This window comes from Hemicordylus capensis, chromosome 3 (assembly GCF_027244095.1).
Source record: "Hemicordylus capensis ecotype Gifberg chromosome 3, rHemCap1.1.pri, whole genome shotgun sequence".
Taxonomy (NCBI): Eukaryota; Metazoa; Chordata; class Lepidosauria; order Squamata; family Cordylidae; genus Hemicordylus; species Hemicordylus capensis.
In genome coordinates this window covers 186,640,320-186,661,069 of record NC_069659.1, presented here as the reverse complement: position 1 = coordinate 186,661,069, position 20,750 = coordinate 186,640,320, and the positions used below count along the sequence as shown (strand labels likewise).

The 20,750-nt window shown below is 41.3% G+C and overlaps 1 protein-coding gene and 1 pseudogene across 3 annotated transcripts in view; one reads left to right on the top strand and one right to left on the bottom strand.

Moving 5' to 3' along the window:
• EPSTI1 (epithelial stromal interaction 1) overlaps nucleotides 1–16,847 on the top strand; it is a 36,044-nt gene extending 19,197 nt beyond the window's left edge. For all 3 annotated transcript variants that reach the window (XM_053305259.1, XM_053305258.1, XM_053305260.1), the window contains exons 4-12: nucleotides 1,569–1,642; nucleotides 3,043–3,126; nucleotides 4,800–4,873; nucleotides 9,840–9,933; nucleotides 10,554–10,637; nucleotides 12,332–12,393; nucleotides 13,241–13,343; nucleotides 15,796–15,839; nucleotides 16,404–16,847. In XM_053305259.1, coding sequence (XP_053161234.1) covers nucleotides 1,569–1,642; nucleotides 3,043–3,126; nucleotides 4,800–4,873; nucleotides 9,840–9,933; nucleotides 10,554–10,637; nucleotides 12,332–12,393; nucleotides 13,241–13,343; nucleotides 15,796–15,822 — 602 coding nt within the window. In that variant the 3' untranslated portion in view covers nucleotides 15,823–15,839; nucleotides 16,404–16,847. The remainder of the gene's footprint in view (nucleotides 1–1,568; nucleotides 1,643–3,042; nucleotides 3,127–4,799; nucleotides 4,874–9,839; nucleotides 9,934–10,553; nucleotides 10,638–12,331; nucleotides 12,394–13,240; nucleotides 13,344–15,795; nucleotides 15,840–16,403) is intronic.
• Nucleotides 16,848–16,890: 43 nt separating this feature from the next.
• The window catches only part of LOC128350532 (probable C-mannosyltransferase DPY19L1), a 30,763-nt pseudogene continuing 26,903 nt past the window's right edge, over nucleotides 16,891–20,750 (bottom strand).

Sequence of the window (20,750 nt, the reverse complement as noted above, 5' to 3'; positions counted from 1 at the left end):
TCTTCAGTACCTTCAAAGCAGAAGCATTTGTCATTATGCTGTTTTCATTTGGGCAACCAAGCCTTGCATTTCTCTGTTGCACTGCTTGCATTTTGCACACATGCCTGTTTGAAACACAGGTAAAGGGATTACATTAAAATATTCCCAGTTGGGGTCTCTCTTGCTGCTATGGCCTGCTCTCTTCTGTTATATACTCAGAATAAGTTTCCTCAGGCCTGCATGAATATGTTCTGTTCACTTCTTGTTTCACTTTCTGTTCTTCTCCCCTGACTGTAATGAGCTGAAATGGAATTGTATGGAAATGTTCAGTAGTTTCCATATGATCCTGCTGCAGAAAATAGCTCCCTCACAATGATGTAAGGATGGAACACACTCCCTGCTGAATCATCATGGAAGATGTACACAAGGGAGTTATTTAGGAATTTGCTTTCCTTATTGACTGACAATGACATAATCTAAGTAACATAATAAAACTTTCTGATTTTCACCACCTGGGTCTGTGCCAGTATGGGGTAATATACATTTTGTGTTCTAAAATGACTCTTTAGCCGTTGTTGTTGTTGTTCTATATAAAATATAAGCAATCTTTCAATTTAAACTTGTTACCCAACTTTAGGGAATAAGAGTAGAAAACTGCAACTCTTGGTGGGGTTGGGGGTTGGGGTCAAACCCTGCTTGATATAAAGATATGGTCACACTTTGAGTTGCCTTAAGTGCCAGAAGCATTCTGAATGGGAGAAGTGCATACAGTGAAATACTTGTGTGGTCACTTGTGATAGGGTAGTATAATTTAAAGGGCTCTCTAACTTTCTCATGTTACCTTAGTTAGTACAGTGTTTGTATGTCAGGCCCTTAATCAGTTTTTCAAGGAATACTGCCTATAATAGGCTTATTAGTATGAACAAATAACTGTAAGTCCCTGCAATCAGTTGAAAAGACTGGTTTCTCAGTCCTTCAGGCATTTTAGATCACATTTAAACAGGTAGTTTCTGCACAGGAAGTATGGTCTGGGAAGTCTGAGTTGCTCTGAATAGGCCACATAGTAGAGAGTATGACAGGTTCTTAAGAGTAGTGGTGAGAGCAAAGAAGAGGTGTGGGCAGGGGAATTGGCCTTAATTTCCTTTCTGTTCTGATGGATCTAGACAAGGTGAGCTAATGCATACCTCTAGCTTGATTTGAAAACAAAATTAGTGTTGCAAATAGCTTTTAATGCCCCCAAGGTCTTGCATTGCGTATCTAACTTGGGTCCACCTGTTTGGCATTCTTTGTATGTTTGTAACACACAAGTGGCCAATTTGAAAACTGAAATATTGCAGTGAAATATGGTACACAAATTGAAACTTGTTCAAGACAGGCAGAATTCTATGGCTCACTTTTCAGCTGGCTCCCCAGATATCTAACTGGGGTGGTAACTAAAGCTGCAAAACGTATGGTATGGTGGTATAATATCTGAAGCAAGACATCTCCATACTAAGGGTGTAAAGTATACATGTGTTAAATGTAACCTGCATGGCATTTGTTTAGAGTGAACTTAATCTCTCAAGATAAATGTATCTTTGTACTTATAGGTGGCAGAGCATCAGAGGCTGAAGTGAGGCAAAAACAGCAGTTTGAGTCCCTCCAATCTAAATATCAGCAAAAGGTCAGATAGAACATATCTGTCAGTTCATCTAGCCTCTGCATCCACAAACCTAACCTTTTGTTTTATTTGTAAAAGAAATAAGCCCACAGAAATGCAAACTCTCAATATGGTATCATATTTTACTTTTGACTATTCAAAGTCGTCAACATCATTTGAAAGATTGTTTTGATCTCACTGTCTTGAGGAGGTGAGGAAAGCTCTACATCTAAAGTTGTCCACTATTCATGTGTGTTGGTCAATCTATGTGAAGCCTTGTCTCCTTTGGGCAAAAATGAAGACTTTGAGCCACTTCTGTGGCATCCTTTGTAAGGATTCAGAGAATCAGCCTTCCAAGTACTGTATCTAAAAATATATATACTGTGAAACAAAATTGCAAAAACTACTAAACAAGCTCAGATGTTTAGTTAGTGCCTAGCTTCAAGAGCTAGACTAATATATATATTTTTAAACCATTTGGGCTACTGATAAAACTGTTATGGGTGTGTGGCATCATATTGTGCTGGCATTGGCATGTGCATTAAATGTCTTGAAGTGTAGTAATCAAAAACAGGATAGGAAGCACTGTATACATTACTAAAAGTCCTAACTAGGAGCCTCGGGATAGAGACATCGACTTTCATTATTATTTTAGAAATTGCTGGTTCTTTGAAAGGAGAATGGAAGTATCCAGCTATTGCCACTGAGGAAGAAATGTATATGGCTACGATTAAATTTTTGATCCCATCCTCCTTAGTGGCTACAGGAGTATTGGACTGACCAAGTTTTTTGGAGATCACTTCTGGTGATTACCACAAGATTGACTCTTCATTCCCCTTTTGAATAGAACTTGGCAAAATTCTAAATGAATGTCTTATGACATATGAAGTTTTGTATATGTGTATACCTTGATAGAGTGTTTACTTATTTTCTGTTGTCTTGGATGTGGAAGACATGTCCATGTACTTACAAACCATTTACTATCTCTTGCTATATTGCTATTTAATATTTATATACAACCCAAAGACCTAATTATAATGAGAGATTCACTTTGGATTCCCCTTGGATTGTTCTTTCTAGTGAATCCAATATCCATAAGTTCTGTTGCTGTTACCTTGTTAGCTACTGAGGAAACTGATGTGGGCTTACAGGGCTGCCCAGCATGAAGCAAGCACACTCTACCAACTGCAGAATCCATTGGAAATATTCTTGATTTGCACATTAAAACAGGAACCTCTGCACAGAGAGGCAAGGCCTCTCAGCTTGGCAGTAAAGGAATTCAAACATGTGCACACCCTACAGGGGAGGAGCACCTAACACACTGGAAGTCCTGAATGTTCTTCCTTGGAACATTAGATTTAAAAACTGACATTCTGAGAAGTGCAGCCTGTAAGACACTTTGTTCATTTTCTCTCTCACTATAGCTAAAAAGAGAAGAATATGGAAGAATTAAGAGAGAGGCTGAAGAAGCTGACATTCTGAAAAAGAAAGCAATTCAAAGAGAGAAGGCAAGATGGATTTCTGGCTAGAATAACCTCTTTCTCTTGGGGGGTGTTGTGCACACATGTGCAAATGTACTTGTACACACAAACTAATACCATTGACTGGTCATGCAAATAGCATAGCTAACTTCTCAATAGGAATTATCTCCTGATGTGTTCAAAGCATTATCTTCATCTCTCAGAATATTTCAGCAACCTCTTCCCAATCAAAGGCTTTAACTCTAATTGAGCCACCCTTCTAATTTTATTTAACATATTTTTATGCAGCCCAAAACTTGTGTCTCTGGCAGTTTACAATAAAACAAAACAAATGACAACAGAAAAAGTTTTTTAAAAATTACAATTTTAAAAAAATCAATAATGTAAAAACTATTAAAACAGTATTTAACTAATAATTTAGCAGCTTATCTAAGTATTCTAGCTTTCAATTGGCTTAGATGCCTGGTACTGTACTCTTGCTAATGTGGAGCTTTTAATGGTATAAAATTTGTTCAAAACATCTTCTGTTCTATTTAACATTTTAATTTGGTTTTGTGTTGTATGATACATTAACTACCTAGCTGGTAGTTTAATGCCAATTTTAAACCTTGGCAGTTCTCATACCTGTGGGGGTTGTGAGCAGAGTCAACATATCTCTTGGAAGTATATTAGAGAGTTATCTTAAGCAGCCATTCTAGTAACTTGAGTGGAGCAGCTGTAACAGCAGTAGAGCACAATCATTGCACACAGAAGGTCCCAGGTTAATCCCAGTGATAACTAGAGATTGAGCCTAAGCTTTTCTAAGCTTTCAAAAGTTGGCCCCCTGCAGATGATTCTTTCTTGCTACTTCCAAGCATGCTCTAAAGTGATCCTACAATTACAGACTGTATGTGGGTGGGTGGGTGGTTGGGGGTGTCTTATTCTAGGGTGTAATCACAGGGCCAGTTCATGCATTGGTTGTAAAGTGTAAACTGCTTGCTGTACTTGTAGCCTTACCACCATTTCTTTTACTTGCCACAAAATTTTATGGATGTTTTGTTTGGCTAGACTCTTCAAAATTTGCTTCTTTTTTGTTTTAGGTTCAGTGACAATTCTACTCGTTTATGAGCTTTCTGCAACCTGAGATTTTAAATATATACAACCATCACACAAATATTAAAAACAACCACTCACAAAGCCCAAACAAGAAAAATATGCCTGTATGAAGTGAACACCAAGTGGTGCCTTAATTTTGTGTGTGTTCCAGTGTCTGTATGTTTACCCACTGGCTGGCTGACTTGGTTTCTTACCTTTAATAGGTTAGATATAGGGTTATGCCCATAACACATCTTGCATTCCATTCCAAGCTTGGAACAGAACGCAAAATGTTCTAGGAACAACTGGTCAAGCTTGCATTAACAGAACAATCTAGGAACACCTGAAATGTCCCAAGCTCTTCTGGTCTCTATGCATGTGCAGCAGCCAAGGCCAGAAGAGTGCAATTTTGGATTTCAAAATGGCACTCGGAACAGTCTGAATCGTCCGACTTAGGACAAGAGCATTCCGCTCTGAGCTTGGAACAGGCCCTTCATTCAAAGGACATTCTGTTTTGAGCTTGGAACATTCTAAATGGCCCGTTTCTAGTCAGAAAATTCCAACTGCAGAATGTTCTGCACATCCCTAGTTAGATAATGGATTGTTTTGTTGGCTTGACATTTTAGGCCAATAAGCTTGAAGAGAAACGAAGGCAACAAGAATGGCAAAGACAACAGATGTTTGACGAAGACTACTTTCTGTAAGTTGAGTTTAAATAAGACACTTTGACCTGAAAGAACCCTTGGGCATACTCACCACCACTACTTCCTGAAAAGAAGCAAATTAAAAACATCCTTCAGCTCTGGCAGATGGTGTCTTGGCTTCAGGATACTCTGCTGTAGTTCAGCAGTTGCCCCTTTTGCACGATTATATTTCAGCTGATAGGGGGGAGATATTTGTGACTTCTTGGCTGACTCTTTCAATAAACCTTAGTTTGTGAGCTCTTATGATATGCTGTCACTTTAAGGAAGTGGTTGCAAGCTAACAAATGACATTGAAAAGGTAGCTAGTTGCTTCTGCACAAATTTGGAAGTGCACACAAGGTTTCTTGAATTAGTCTTAGGATGTTCAAAACACTGCATCTTTCCGTAAAGGAATAAAAATGGGATTAGTAAATCTTCTAGCTGGTTAGTCTTTAGTGATGGGTGAATATAAAATCTTTAAAACAGAGATTGGAAATAATGAGCTACCTAATCATCTTGTATTTCAAGCGAATTTTTAGTGCTCAGAATGTTGCATTTAAAGAAGTCCCAAATGTTGAGCTCAACCATTGATTACACAAGTGCTTTTTTTAAAGTTTCCTCATGGATTTTTTTTGCAGTATTTTGAATATTGAAGTATTCATTCTTCAGATTGTGGGGGAAATGGGCAAAGGAGTGTAGGGCAAAGAGCTGAGTGGAGGAATCCAATCCATGACCGTTTGGTGTCAACTTCCAGATTGGCTTTCAAAAGGCTAATTAAAACATTGCCCTTGCAGTGTGGGAGTCTCATGTGCATCTCAGATCATTCCAGTAATATGTAAACAGGTACCACATAAAATAATTGCTTAAAGCTGACTGCTACAATCAGTGCAAATCTTTCAAACAGAAATATCACTGTGTACTCCATGGTTGACACTCAAACTGTCTCCTCCAGTGTTCTGGAGATCTCAAGAACTCTAGCAGCTGGTGTGTGTAGCGCCCTGTCCAAATGTCACAAGGCCTCATGTTCCAAATGGAGGACCTGAATCTTCTCAGTAGAAGCTATGTAAACTTGCCTAACAGCTAGGGGTGTGCACGGAACCGCGGAGCTGCGGTCCGGCACTGGGGTGGGGGGTTCCATTAAGGGCGGGGGGGGCTTTACTTACCCCTCCCGCGCTTTCCACACACTGCCGCCGTAATTATTGAAGAAATTGCTCCTCCGATGGCTGTTCCTATTTTTAAAAATGGCTGCCCCCTTGAAGCCCTGGCCCCCTGCTGCTGCCTTGAAGCCCCCTCCCACCCCCTTAAATCTCGCCCCGGGCCCTTAAATCATGCCCCGATAACATTAAGAGGCGGGCGGCGGGGAGATGTCCTCCCGCCCCCTTCCCTGCTAGGCTGCAAAAGACTTTAGGAAGGCTTCTGCGCGCACACGCGCAGAAGCCTTCCTAAAGTCTTTTGCAGCCTAGCAGGGAAGGGGGCGGGAGGACATCTCCCCGCCGCCCGCCTCTTAATGTTATCGGGGCATGATTTAAGGGCCCGGGGTGAGATTTAAGGGGGTGGGAGGGCGCTTCAAGGCAGCAGCAGGGGGCCAGGGCTTCAAGGGGGCAGCCATTTTTTAAAATAGGAACAGCCATCGGAGGAGCAATTTCTTCAATAATTACGGCGGCAGTGTGTGGAAAGCGCGGGAGGGGTAAGTAAAGCCCCCCCCGCCCTTAATGGAAGCCCCCAAACTCCCCACCCGAACCAAAACCACCCAGTGACCGGACCGGTCTGGAGGCCTTTAGAATGGCCTCCGAACCGGTCTGTGCACATTCCTACTAACAGCCATTTCCATCACATTCAAGATGCGAAGAAGGACTCAATGTATACAATGAGAACTAGTACCGTTGCCAGTCTTGCTGGCAACAGGTTTCCTTCAGTACAGCTTGCTTAGAAGGCCCTGACCCCCCAAAGCTGAAGAGCGCTTGCCACAAAATGGCTTTGGAACATAACTCCTTCCTGCTACTGTGTCCAGTTTGTTGTTACTTACCAAAATACCATTGTCAGGTATTTAGCTAACTGGCAGGAAATGATGCTTCTATGGACATCCCCTTGAGTGTGTTAATGAAGGCAATTTGAATGCCTGTGAGGATGCTTTCTAATTGTATCCATTAATCTGCCCATTCAAGCTGGCTGAACATATAGAAGCAGACTGCCCACACAAAGCGGGAGAGCACAGGATGGTGTGCGAGGCAAGACCTCTGCAATACACTCTTCATAGCCATAATTTCCTTGGAGTATGGGATTTATGTCAGCTTTTTCAAAACAATAAATGAAATCATGATGCCTGAAATTGCCTCCAGGAACTCCCTAATAGGTTAGTGTAAAAGGAAGGTGGGCAAATGCAAGAGGAACTGTTCCTGATGGCCAAGAAAGAGCCATGAAATAACATCAAGGTATTGGCAATAAAAATAGTTGATTGGAAAAGTTAATGAGAACTGAAATAAGATGATGCTGTGAAAATTCCAATTGATTTTGTTCTGCCTATTGCTATCAGGGAAAATAAGATTAGATTGTCTGCTGCTTACAGTATTTACTAAGGAGGTCTGGCTGAAACAGAAGTGTAGATAAAGGAATTGTTGGGCAAGGAAGTCTAGAATTCTAGTAGATGTCACTCTTAGAAGAGAACCCAGGTGGCCAGGACAGTGATTTGCATTGTCGGTAAATGCTCTAGGATCCTGGGAAGTGATTTGACCTCCATCTTCAAAGCTTAGCTTGTGGATCAGTAACTCAAACTCAGATCGGTATTGGGGTCATGGTTAAATAGAAGTTGTCCTGACTGGGCATGGGGTTTGCAAACACCAGTATCTGAAGGAGAGGTTACCCAATGGGTGTGCTTCTAGCATAATTTTATCAGTTAAACATGTGTTTGCCACTTGACCCACATGATCCTTGCTGCTTGAATACTGTGTAGAAATCTGTACACAATCTTTGCATTTTAAAATTAGAACTAGCCCATCTTTTGTGAACTTGAGGGAAGGAACCATCAGTACCCAATGATATCATCATTTGATATATGAATTTCAGCTGCTGTGCCATCACGTGCCCCATAGAAGGCTAAATTGCAAACAGACTTCTCTATCTGGGACTGTGTGGCCCAATACACATACTTAAGACTAAAATTAGCCATTGCCTAGTACTGAACCAAGGCTTTAAATGTAACAAAGACAAATTGGCTTAAACTGCCAGATTGCTGCCCAAAATCTTGCTATCTTTCATAGTTGTTAATACGTCATCTAGGTTTCCTCTTCTGTGTGGGTGAAGCTGAGTTCACAGATACAGGGTTTGACACCTGGAAAGTCTGTGTATTGAGTGACACCCTAAGTGTTCCTGCTCTTGCTGGCTGGAAAACCTGTTGTGCTACTGTGTTGCTTACTTTGTTTAACTGTGAATGTTCAGAACACTGCAGTTTTGCTACTTGTTGCTAGTAATGAGATGCTACAATGCTGCAACTCAATATTGAGTTAAGATTTACTTTCCTTCAAAACTGTGCATGCATAAGTGGTGCTTTAGGGCTAAACTAAACATGATGTAGAGCTATGACTGGCTCTCTCAATTATTTATTAGCCATGGGGACTCCTTATCTTGGATTGGGACCATATCACGGCAGTGGGGAGGGTTGCCCATGCTGTTTCCTCAAATCCCCTTCAAAATGGGGAAACGGTGTATTATACTTTTAGTACTAGAGCCACCTTAAGTGGTGCAGCGGGCAAATGCTTGACTAACAAGCAGAAGTTTGCTGGTTTGAATCCCTGCTGGTACTATATCGGAGAGCTGTGATAAAGGAAGATGCTGAAAGGCATCATCTAATACTGTGCAGGAGGAGGTAATGGTAAACCCCTACTGTATTCTACCAAAGAAAACCACAGGGCTCTGTGGGCGCCAGGAGTCTAAATCGACTTGATGGCACACTTTACCTCTACCATACCACAGCCCAAATCCAAACTGGGGCTCCCACTGCTGCTTAACAGTAACTGATAGAAAAGATATTGGGAGATCTAGTCAGTCTTCCACACTGTGCCAAGTTTGGCCCCTAGAGATCAAAGTTTTGCAGAGATGTGTGATGGAAAACTTTACAAAATAGAAGTTTCAAGAAAACATTCCTATACCTTTGCTGCAGAAAAGTTTGTTTCTAAAACTTCTACTTGGCTACATGAAAAACTTGAGATAGTGTGGGAAATTTCCTGTATAAATAGTTCAAATTTGGTGAACTCGGCTCACCATCTGTTTAGGGCAGGGGTGGGGAACCTTGGCCCTCCAGCTGTTGAACTACAACTCCCATCACCCCCAGCCACAATTATTGTGGCTGGGGATGGTGGGAGTTGTAGTTCAACAACAGCTGGAGGGCCAAGGTTCCCCACCCCTGGTTTAGGGTATCAAGAAAACCTTGTGTTTTAATTGTAAAGAGAACCTATGCAAATCGGGGTGTGTGTGTGCTTATATAGGAACTTTCCCCCAGTAAACCCACTTCTCCAGTTTTGTTGATGAAAAGCCAACTTCTATCCTAAAGTGAATGCAGCATTATCAGTTTTTAATAGGAATTGCTTAAAATGGCCCACATCATATGCAGGGCTCGGCCACACCAGCATTTCCAACTGACTGATGCTGCTGTGCATGTGGAAGCAGGGCAGTGTTGTGCAAGAGTGCAGATGTACAACTCTTTAAAATAGTGTGCGCCCATACAGTGCTTCTTGCATAGTCTCCAATGTAGGTGTGGGTGTGCTATTTTAAGTAGTTGCTTGATAGGAATGAATCATTTTGGGGAAAGGCAATTGTTTTTGCAGTGATTGCTATTGCCAGTACTACTTCCTTTGATTCCTCTTTCTAACTTTTCTAGTCTTTGGCCATCTTGTGAGGAATCTAAGAGAGTCAGGGTTGAATAAAAAGTATCCATATTCTCCCTGGATGCTCTCCAACAACTTTTTTTTTTTTGCATTCATCCTACAGAAAAACAACTGCATTCTTGAATAGCCTGGATATGGGCCCATCTGAGAGAACCTCTTGTCAGACAGACTGTCATGATTTCAAATCTTCAGCTTGGGTAAAGTGGTGGTTGTGAGCTCTTGAACCATTGGTATAAAAATTGTGGGGTGTGTGCGCAAAAGTCCAATTCTCATTTCATATTTTAGAATTGGAGATGGATACTAGTGTATAGATATTGTATAGCTCTCATCTATTGGGCAGCAGATCTTCTAGACACACAATTCTATTGGGGTTGCTGATAAAACCCGGATGTTTTAAAAAACCGCTCTAGAGCCAATACTAACTTGACCTATGTAGTTTTGAACTTGTTTTGTTTTGAACTAAAACCTGTGAACCAGTTCCTGCAGTTTAGTCTATGGTCAAAGAGGGGTTGCAAGTGATTGCAGCTGCCTTCGAAACTTGCAAGCCCTGTCTGACCAAGAGACAGCAGTGAGATAAAGCAAATGAGGGTATGACATAGGTGATAAGGCTGTATTTATCATACCACCTTCAATTCTTTGGAAAAAGGCATTGCTTCTATTGCTGAACTGACCCTGTACTGCCTAGCAGTAATAGCTTTGTTAGCTTGATGTGGTAGCTTCTTTAAATGTTTTCCAGACTAAGTGAAGAGAGGACAAGGTAGCTATCCAATGCACGTCTTTATCTGTGTTAAGGCTTGTTCTCTCTGCTCTGCAATAGGCCAGAAGCCACTCATACAAGCGAATCCAGAGACAAGAAGAAGACAGAAAACTGCAGGAGATGAAAGAGGAGCAACGGCGAAAGGTGAAGAAATGGCAGCTGCTGTAAACATGCATTTCCATAGCTGATAGCACAACTGCTTTTGCTCTGCAAACTCACCCAGGAAACTTTCATGAAGTTGATAATAGTGGTTAGTAAACCATAGACACTGGATTATTTTAGAAACACACACACACACACACACCCCATGGCTTGATCATGTTGGAAGAACGAACAAGAGGTGTTGGAGGAGGAAGAGATGACTAAGGGAGCTATTGGTGAGACTGACTGCTAGGGTTCAGTTCAGAATAGGATGCCTTATCCCATTTTATTTTCTCTCTGCTCTTATGGATATTGTCCTCCTTTATAACAAAAATACTTCAAAATTTATTTCTAAAATTAGTTTTTCTTGGAAGAAAAAAGTAATCTATCTTTAATTTAGATCTCATGTTGTGTTGTGCCTATGTTGTATTCCCCACCCCATGCTTAATTGCCCATCACTTTGCCTAAGTTGGTCCAAAACAGTCTGGCGGGCTGTTTAGTGGAGAAAGCCAGAAAATAGACTTCCACCTGGTGGCAGTGGTTGAACCTCTTAAATCATGGGGTTGATTGATACCAGGCCATGACAGATAGTAAGGGACAAACTGATCTGGAGGTATTGAAAGTTTGTCCCTGTTCTGGATACTGAAAGTGGCTGCCCACCTGACTAAGCCGGCAGCAGCGTGCTCAGAAGATGCACCTGCACTGCAGTGAGTTTTCTTAGCTCCACAAGGTGCAGGGAGCCACTTTCACCAATCTCCACTTCCCCCGGAAGTGGCCTTTGTCACCCAGAAATGTCCTTGACAGTTGCACAAGATTGGGAAAAATTGCCACCACTCTGTGCTGCGGTACTCTGGAAGCTTTCTGCAGCACGGGTGCTTCTTTCTGGCACACTGCTGCTGGCTTAGTTGGGAGGTTAGCCAGTGTTTGCAGGTTGGAGAAGGAGGTCTTTGTGTATGTGTGTGTGGGGGGGTGGCGGTTAGGGCATAAGATAAATGCAAAAGAGATTGGATTGTATGTCAGACACATGGCATGAACAAACTTTACTGCTTATTGAATTCTGAACTGAAATAGAATATCAAAGTACATTGCACATATGCTTAATATCAATCTTTTGATGTTTAATCCTGAAGTTTCAAGCATATTTGAACATCTTGGTATGACAATTCATCTGTCGCTGTGGAATTTGGGCAGTTGTACTGTGCAGATGTTTGGAAAGAGAAATCTGGTGTGGACCAAGAGTTAGCCTTAAAATTCATGGGTTCCCTTAGACTGAGTGTATGTGATGGGCCCAATTTGTATCATACAGCAATCATCCCATTTTCATCTTTGCAACATCCATGCATGCCATCCTGAGTTGCTTGGAGGAAGGACAGGATAATATAACACTGCTTTCTGATAGTATTTTTCTCTTTTCCCTCTCCCAACTTTGCATCTTGCTAGTGTCTAATCTCTGATACAGTAATCCAAATTGCCCTTCACTTGCAAAAGGATGCACTTTGGCTCATATATGCCTGAATAGAAAATGGAAATCTGTGTTAATAAAATCTGCATTGCATAAAAATGTACTTCTCAGTGCAACAAGCAAATTTTAGATGAAGTATTGTGATAGTTTATCACCACATACAGTTAATTATTGCTTTCTGCATAATTGTGTTAAACATTAACTTACATTTTTTTTGCTTTTTTATTGTTCCCAGGCTGAATTATTGCAACATAAACAAAAGCAAGAGGAGAGAGTAAGAATAAAAGCGCAGCAGAGGTAAAACAACTGGAAGAACATTCTTGAAGCTTATTTAAACTACTTGTCTAGACTAGTCTTGTGTAGCTAGAATTTTACTGCTTAGGAAAACCTAGAATGGAATAAAACTTTTCTAGCCTTAACAGCCATGGCGCGCGTGCGCTTTCTCTCTCTCTCTTAACACCTTGGATATATGCTGCGATCGGTGCATTTGACTCTCCATCCTAAATCTGAGTGCTAGTGAGAGAGGTGTTCTGTCTTTATTAACCATTCCCTAACCCTTTTACCATACCCCTTGAAAAACATGGGGGAGATCTGTGGGTTCTGTTGCAGCAGCCAGATGTTTACTCTTCCAGAATCTCCTTGTATATTGGCTTGGGTGACATCCTGACTAATGAAGCACTGATGTAGTGCCAGTGCTTCTGAAGAATTCCAGATGAACTGTGTGTATGTGTGAATTTCAACTGCCTCCCCTCTGTGTTCTTCTTAATGCTTCTCCAGTGGCACCATGCTTTTAGTCAGATATTTAACTAGGCTAGGGAAGTCATATGGCAGTAGCAGTACTTTGGAGTTGGTTTACTGTTTCTCATATGACCAGGACAGGTAATATTGGAGTACACAGTGGGACTTTATTGGTGAGCATTGCCTTCATAATTGAACTTGACTCTGCAAAAGAGGGAAGCTAGGATTTTTACTAGGATCTTGAACTTGAGCTTTCAAACTAGCCTTCAGGCTCAGAAAGGTTGCCTACCCAGTCTGCTCCAAGCCATGAGAAGCAACTTAGCCTTCTCAGTTGCATTCAGTTTCCTAATCTCAGTCTTTTAGCAAGATTCTGTTAACATTCCTTTTCTCTGCTTCTATTTCTCAGAGTGAATAATGCATTTCTGGACAGGCTACAAGGCAATAGTCAGCCAGGTAGCATTTACCGATCTGGATGTCTTGGGAATATGGATTCTAGTGCTGACAGCTGGGTGAGTAACACATCTCATCTTTCAAAGTCCTGAAGAATAAAAACAATGAGACCTTTATATAAAAACAAACAAACTTGCACTACTTGACTATTCTGTTAGTAATATTTATTGTCTGGGGTGGGCTTGAAGCCAGGATGATGAATATAAATTCAGCAATTGCTTCTGAGGAGGAAGAAATCGGGATTTAAACAAGTTTATCTAAATGGAAAATGACAACTTCCCACTTCTGCACAGTTTAGATTACCTTGAATATGATGGTTCTTTGTTGTTTTTTAAATCACTCCTTTATACTGCAACATAAAAGGATCTTGGGAAAATGTGTTTATCTGCAGAAGCAAAAATAATGGCTCATAAGTATGACAAGCAAAACAGTTTAAAACTAAATATGAAATATTTAGAACTGCTATGGATAGTCTTTAGATATTGCTTAAATGAGCATCATTTTTAGGTACCACATGGCTGTAATTCTAGAAATTGTCATCTTGGGATAACTGGGTAAAAACTAATCTTCTACTGATCCTTGCTTTATAATCTCTAGAGTACCATGTGTGAGTTGGGTCTTCTGGAAAACTGCAGAGGACTTGCAGTTCAGTTGCAGCTTCTACATTGTGTACACACAGGTGTGTGTACATTGAGGCTCAACTCAATGAATACACCTTTGGTGTGACACTTCACTTAGCTTTGTGTAAGACAGTAGGTATCTAACTGTCTGAATATAAAGAACATTGACATCTCATTGGGAGATATACCGAGAGTGGCTTAGCATAATGAGACCACCTTATAGGAATATTGGGGTCTACTATGGAAAACTCTTCAGTATAAAGCCAGTGTTTGCTCTTCCGTGTTTGACATGCCCCACAACTGCATGATGATTGCAAGGGGTCTCCAACAGCATCCTAAAGAAAGTAGGACTTCCTCTAGTGCAGGCCTACTCAGCTTTGGCCTCCTACAGATGTTGGCCTACAGCTCACATAATCCTTGGCTATTGGCCACTGTAACTGGGGATTATGGGAGTTGTAGTCCAAAAACAGCTGAGGGGCCAAAGTTGAGCAGTCCTGCTCTAGTGTCTGCTGATGGACTAGATGTTGTATAGTAAAGCTTTATGCCTCAGTATTTTATAAAGGTTTCTGAAAATGTTGGGTATGATTTGTTGGCTCAAACAGAATATTTCTGCTGAATTTAGCAGTGGCAGAGATGCCAGACACACTACTTGTGTCTAACACCCTTATTGGCTAACATCATCTGAGTATTGTTAGACAATTGCAGCTCAAGGAAAACTGCACTTTATCTGCTTAGTGTGATAAGGATGGGATATGCTATAGCTTTTAATACAGCCTTCAGAGTACGTAAGCAATTTGCTTTTGAAAAACTTGTTTTGACATCAGCAGTAACTTGAGAGGGGCTTCAACATTGGATTAGATTTGTTTTTGTCATGCTTCTATGGTAGGTTTATGGAGAGGAGAGCTGGTCTTGTAATAGCAAGCATGACTTGTCCCCTTACCTAAGCAGAGTCCACCCTGGTTGCATATGAATGGGAGACTAGAAGTGTGAGCACTGTAAGATATTCCCCTCAGGGGATGGAGCTGCTCTGGGAAGGGCAGAAGGTTCCAAGTTCCCTCCCTGGCTTCTCCAAGAGAGGGCTGAGAGAGACTCCTGCCTGCAACCTTGGAGAAGCCGCTACTGGTCTGTGTACACAATACTGAGCTAGATGGACCCATGGTCTGACTTGGTATATGGTAGCTTCCTATGTTCTAGGGGAGTGAGCTTAGACTAGACCAGACTTCTAACAGTAGGTGCAGAGCATATTGTGGGAAGGTGGGATTTTCTGAAAGGCCTCCTATATAGTGTTACAGTAAAGAAAGCATGACTTCAATGACTGCCTGTCTTTGTCTCCCCCAAATCCCAGCATAATCTGAAAGGAGGTTTCAGGCACAGTGCAAATTAAAAACGCTCATGTGGCTAGAGTGCAGGTAGAGAATAATGCCTATGCATGAGGATGTTATCGATGCAAGATTATTATATCTTATTATTGTAACTTGGCATTGGCTAAACTACAGTGTGTGTGCCACAAGCAGAAATCAAAGGAGACACCAACATACTCTGAGCTTAGAGATTTTTGTAAGATAGAGAGAAGAGCTGCTTTGACAGAAAACTGGGTTTAAAGATCTGTTATACCATGTTGGATAGCTCAATACTCACCAGATTCCTGTTCTCTCTGGGAAAATCTGCCCCTTATTCAGGAATATCCCCATAGTACTTTTGTTTAAAGCCATTCCTTTTTTTTAAAAAAAAAAGGGAAGGTTTTGGCTTATAGACTGATTGTCCTGACTGGCAAGGGTTGGACCACAGATAGCTTCTTGGTCCCTTGCACTATGGATTCCTCCTTTAAACCAGTTATTGCGCAGCACTGTATTAACAAGATGGTGCTAATACAGAATTCTTCCTTCTGTAGGTGCCCCCGCCCCAGTATTTCCAGTAAAACCAAAAACTAGAAAGGTAAGTCTTCCATAAAATGGATTAATCTTAAACATCTAATGTCAACATGATTACTCTTATTTCTGGATGGGAGGATAAGGAATACCACATTTTTCAAACTTCCTCATGAAAAACGTTACGGAGCTTTTTCAGAAATATTATTGCAACCCTGATACAGCAGCTCTTGTTTCCCTTGTCTATAAAGGCAGTTATCGGAAGATATAAGATTTAATCTAAATGAGGCCATTTGATTGCTTTAGCCATTCTCATTTCCTCGTAATTACTCACTAAGATGTGTATTGCTCTGACTTAATTCTTGTGAATTAATGCTAAGGTTGATATTTCATATAGATTACATATGTTTTATCCATCTTGTTGATGTATAAGTTGATAGTGGGGACAGACACATGGATGGACACACACAGAATGATCACCTAAGCCTACTGGAAAGTAGGTTAAAAAATCTTAAACATTCAGGGGAGTGGAAATATAACTAGTGTTAACATGCTCAACATTTTTTTTTCTAACCAATGGCTTTAGACTTTTCTGTATGCAGTAATGCTAATTCTGTGTTTACTTTTACAGGTTTCTTGACACACTTGCTTCAGGGAAATTGCTTCAGATATTTATTTTTACCTATCATCACTTTATTCGGCCTTGCTGCCTGACCTGCTGTTGCTTCTTTCTTACTCGCAAGTATTTGAAGCTATTGATTATGAAACTGGTATTAAATCTCAAAGAAATGGCTTTTCTCTCTCATAGCTTGTCATGCTTGTCTGAGGTGATCTTGAATCTCTCAAGAGATTTTATGTCTATGTCTCTAGAAATGGCAGTAACATGTCCATACTACTCTAACAAGCCATCTGAGTTGCAGAAGCTTGAAATGTGTTTTGCGTGTGTGTCCTGTTTTTAGTGGGTTGCTGAGACAGAAAAGAACTGCCACACTGTATTGTAAATGCTTTTAATTCAAATCTTTGTGTAATATTTTTCTACTTGAAAATGTTTATATAAATAAAAACATAAAGCTTATTTGGTGTAATATTGCTTGTAGGGCCATTTGCACCACATGCTCTTAAGTGGTTCCTTCCAAGGAATAACTTGTCCGCCACAGCAAATAATTCACTTCATTGTTATTGCTCCCTCTTGGCAAATGTGATTCTGCTGACCAGAAAAAAAGAGTGAAGGAAGGATTTGAAAGTCTGGCAAGAAATCATAAAAGAAATAGGGTGTTGTTTTTTTAACCTTTTCCCCCAAACCCACATAGGATCCTTTGGTCAAACATTTGTTAAAAATTGCCTGCTTGCCCATTTCTTTTGTGAGTTAGGTGGTAGGTAGCATCCATCATGCCAACCCACTTTGGTGTCCCTAGGAGCTACCTATGTGGAACAATGGGGTGTTTCAAGTTTCCCCATTGTTCCCTATGGCCAGAACAAGGTGCACTCTCACAGAATGCACTGCACACATGCACATCACATTGCAATTTGCAATGCATTTTGTAACTGTCTCTTGAAAAACACTGAAGAAGCACACAGTAAAGGGGAATATGTTTCTCCCAACACAGAAGACACATTTCAAACAGTCCAAAAATGACCCCCAAAAGTATCACTGACCCAGAATCCACTGCCAGTCACAGTGCCTGCATTGCAATAGCATCATTGGCACAAGTTGCACTCTCTCACACAATTGACTCCTTGCATGACTTCCAGCATTGCAACAGCTGCCACAGCAGCACTCTTGGCAGCACGCATAGCCTTAAGCTGAACTAGAGCAACTTCAGTCACATTTTGATGGAGGACACCTTGCAATGCAGATTGCAGAGCAATGAGTGAAGCATAAGTTGGTCTCAAGGCCAGACAAAGAGCTCATCACAGCAGTCACCAAGAAATATTGTACATAGCTGCCACTGTCAATTTCTCGCCACCACACTATCTCACAAACCACAACTTAAGGAAGGCATGCACCCAAGTTCTGACTTGTCAATCCGAGATCTAGCAAAACCAGATAGTTATACCAGCAAGAGCACAGCACACTAAGTGCTGAGAAGATAGAACCACAAAATCAAGCCTACTTTCCTCCTAACTTGATGTATCCTGTTCAAGAGAGGTACATGATAAGAGCTTTCTCTGCCTTCCACTCCCTTCAAATAAAATTTGAAATTCCCTCCTTTTGTGCCCCCCCCCAGCCAATGGGGGCACAGTTGCCCATGACACTTGATTTGTATAACAAGCCAATTGGAAACCAGTGGCAGTAAATCAATCAGCAAGGGGAAAACAGGTCTCCAAAATGTGCTCAAAACGTTTCAATCAAAATAGGGTTGTTTTGTTTTGAGCTAGAAACAACCCATTTATAGAGTCTAATGTTTCGACATTGAAACATTTTGCACATCCCTAATATTGTGATAACAAAGTAGTCTTCAGATTTGTACTGGCAAAATAATACAAAACTCTACCCCCTACTGAACAAAGGGATGTGTATTGAGTTCTGACACTGGACTGTCCAAAACACTCTGCCTGAAGCAAATCTTGCACTTGCTCCAACAGACAAAATCTTCTAGCTGTTCACCTGTGCAGCATGGCCAGTTTCATGCTTCAATCAGGCCCTCCACAGCTTTCCAACTAGCATTGGCACATTATAGGTCTCTTCACAATATATTCCTTTTTTGCTCTTTAGAAATTTGCCATGTCTTCTGTTTTTTGTGGTCTCAAGCCACACGCAAACTTTTGTGAGGGTTTGTGATTAAGCATGCTTTGAAATGGGATCAAAGTAAAGCTTCATTGTTGAATCAATTGCTTAATGGTCTGAAAATTTCCTTAACTGGGCAGCAGACTAGCTTAAATTTTATTTAAAAGAACTTAACTAGGCCCAAGGCCTATCTAGTCCAGCATCCTGTTTCCCCAAAGTGGCCCACCACACCCAATGGCAGATTACCAGAGAGGCAGAGGAGGCGTCTGTCTGCAGTGGCAACTGCAGCAAGGGTGGGGATGAGGAGAAAGTCTCTCCCCATAGTATTCCCCCCCCCCCAAAAAAGGCCAATGCTCCGTGGCGGCAGTAGCTGCAGGGACGGTGGGAGGGGCAAGGAAGGGAGAGTTCCTCTTAGCAAATCTTATACCTATTGGGAGGGTGGGATGAGGTGTGGGCTGGTGGTGGAGGCTACGAGGAGCGAAGAATTCCCCTTTTACTGGGATGGGAGATGGCAAGCTCCTTCTAGCTGTCCTCCCTCCCTCCCACCAGACTGCATGGGCCCCTCATCTCTCTGCTGAGCAGCCCATTTCCGAACTTCTTCCATGTGGAGGAAGCGGAGAGGCAGGACTCAGGTGGCAAAAAGGCTAATCTGCCCCTACAGATGCGTCTGGGAAGCCCACAATCTGGGGGTTGGTGGCGCTGCTGCTCTCCCGCAACTGGTATTTGGTAGCATCCTACCTCTAAACCTGGAGGTAGCTTATAGCCATCAAGCAGTAGCCATTGATAGACTTGTCCTCCACAAATTTAGGTAAGCCCATTTTAAAGTCATTCTACCTGACCATCACATCCCATGGCAGATAATTCCATAGATTAATTTATACACTCTGAAAAAGTACTTCCTTTTCTCTGATCTAAACTAACAACCAGTATCATTGCATGATCAATGATAAAGCGTTCATGATAAAGAGACAAACATTTCTCTATTCACTATTTCCACACTATGTATAACTTTATAAATCTTTGGTTGCCATTTTTTCTAAATGGAAAAACCCCAGATTTTGTAGCTTTATCTGGTAAGGAAGGCACTCTAGCTCCCTGATAATTTCTGTACCTTTTCCAATTCTAGAATATTCTTTTTGGCATATGGTGACCATAACTGTACAAGGTACTCTAAATGTGGCCACATCATATTTGCATAATGAAATAATAATAATAATAATAATAATAATAATAATAATAATGCCCCCAGTGAGGCACTACCTTGGCGTGGTTGTGGGGCTTGTGTGCTCTGAGGAAGGTGAGAGCTATGCCAGAGGTCCAACCATACTGGACAGGTCTCACCAGAGGAGCCAGGCAAAGAGTGCCTCTCCCATCAACAATATGGTGAGACGTAACTTTAATAAATCTATACCGGATCGGTCGTGGCCCGGGTCAACAAGGACCGTGCCAGGTGCTATAGTCCCTGGACATCTGGTGGTGGCAAGTGGGCAACAGGACTCAGGATCTTCAGTTGAGCAACCAGGGCTGAAGACAGCAAAGTTACTGGAAGAAACGTCGCTTAACTGAAAAAAAATACGAAAAATGCCAACAAGGAAATAATGATCTGCTATTACAAGTCTAGTCCGACTAGAAGAGGTTATTTAAAAAGAATGTACCAAATTTGGAAAGAGAAGCATCCAGATACAGAAATCACAGAACAAAGGCTAGCAGACCAGAGAAGATTCATAATAAGAAATAAAGTATTCACAGGAGTTGAGTTGGAAGAACTGCAAAGAGCAACACAGGCTCAAGATATGGAAGAAGAATTACCACCAACAGAAGAAGTTGCTCGGGCGCAGGTGGAGGAGGTGTTGGAAATAGAGGATGCCACTGTTGCTGAACTCTTTCAAAATCAAAACCAGGCAACCGCCCCTTTGCCTTCACCTCAAAAACCCAAATGCCGTTTAACAGAAAAGCAACAAGAAAAGCAACAACTAAAGCAAAAAATAACTGAGCACATGAACCAAACAACCACCAGAGTTCGACTTCCAGCTCTAAAAACAGTTGCCAAAAAACAACTTGCTCAGGCATTAAAAGATGTCAATGCTGCACTTGCAGAAATAACAACCAATAATTTGCAAGAAACAAACCAACTAATGTACAGTGCAGCAACAATAACAACACAAGAGCTCGGATATAAGATCAGTGGACCTGTAAAAAAAGAAAGCAGTACATCACCTAAATGGAAGATTAGATTAGAAAATAAAATCT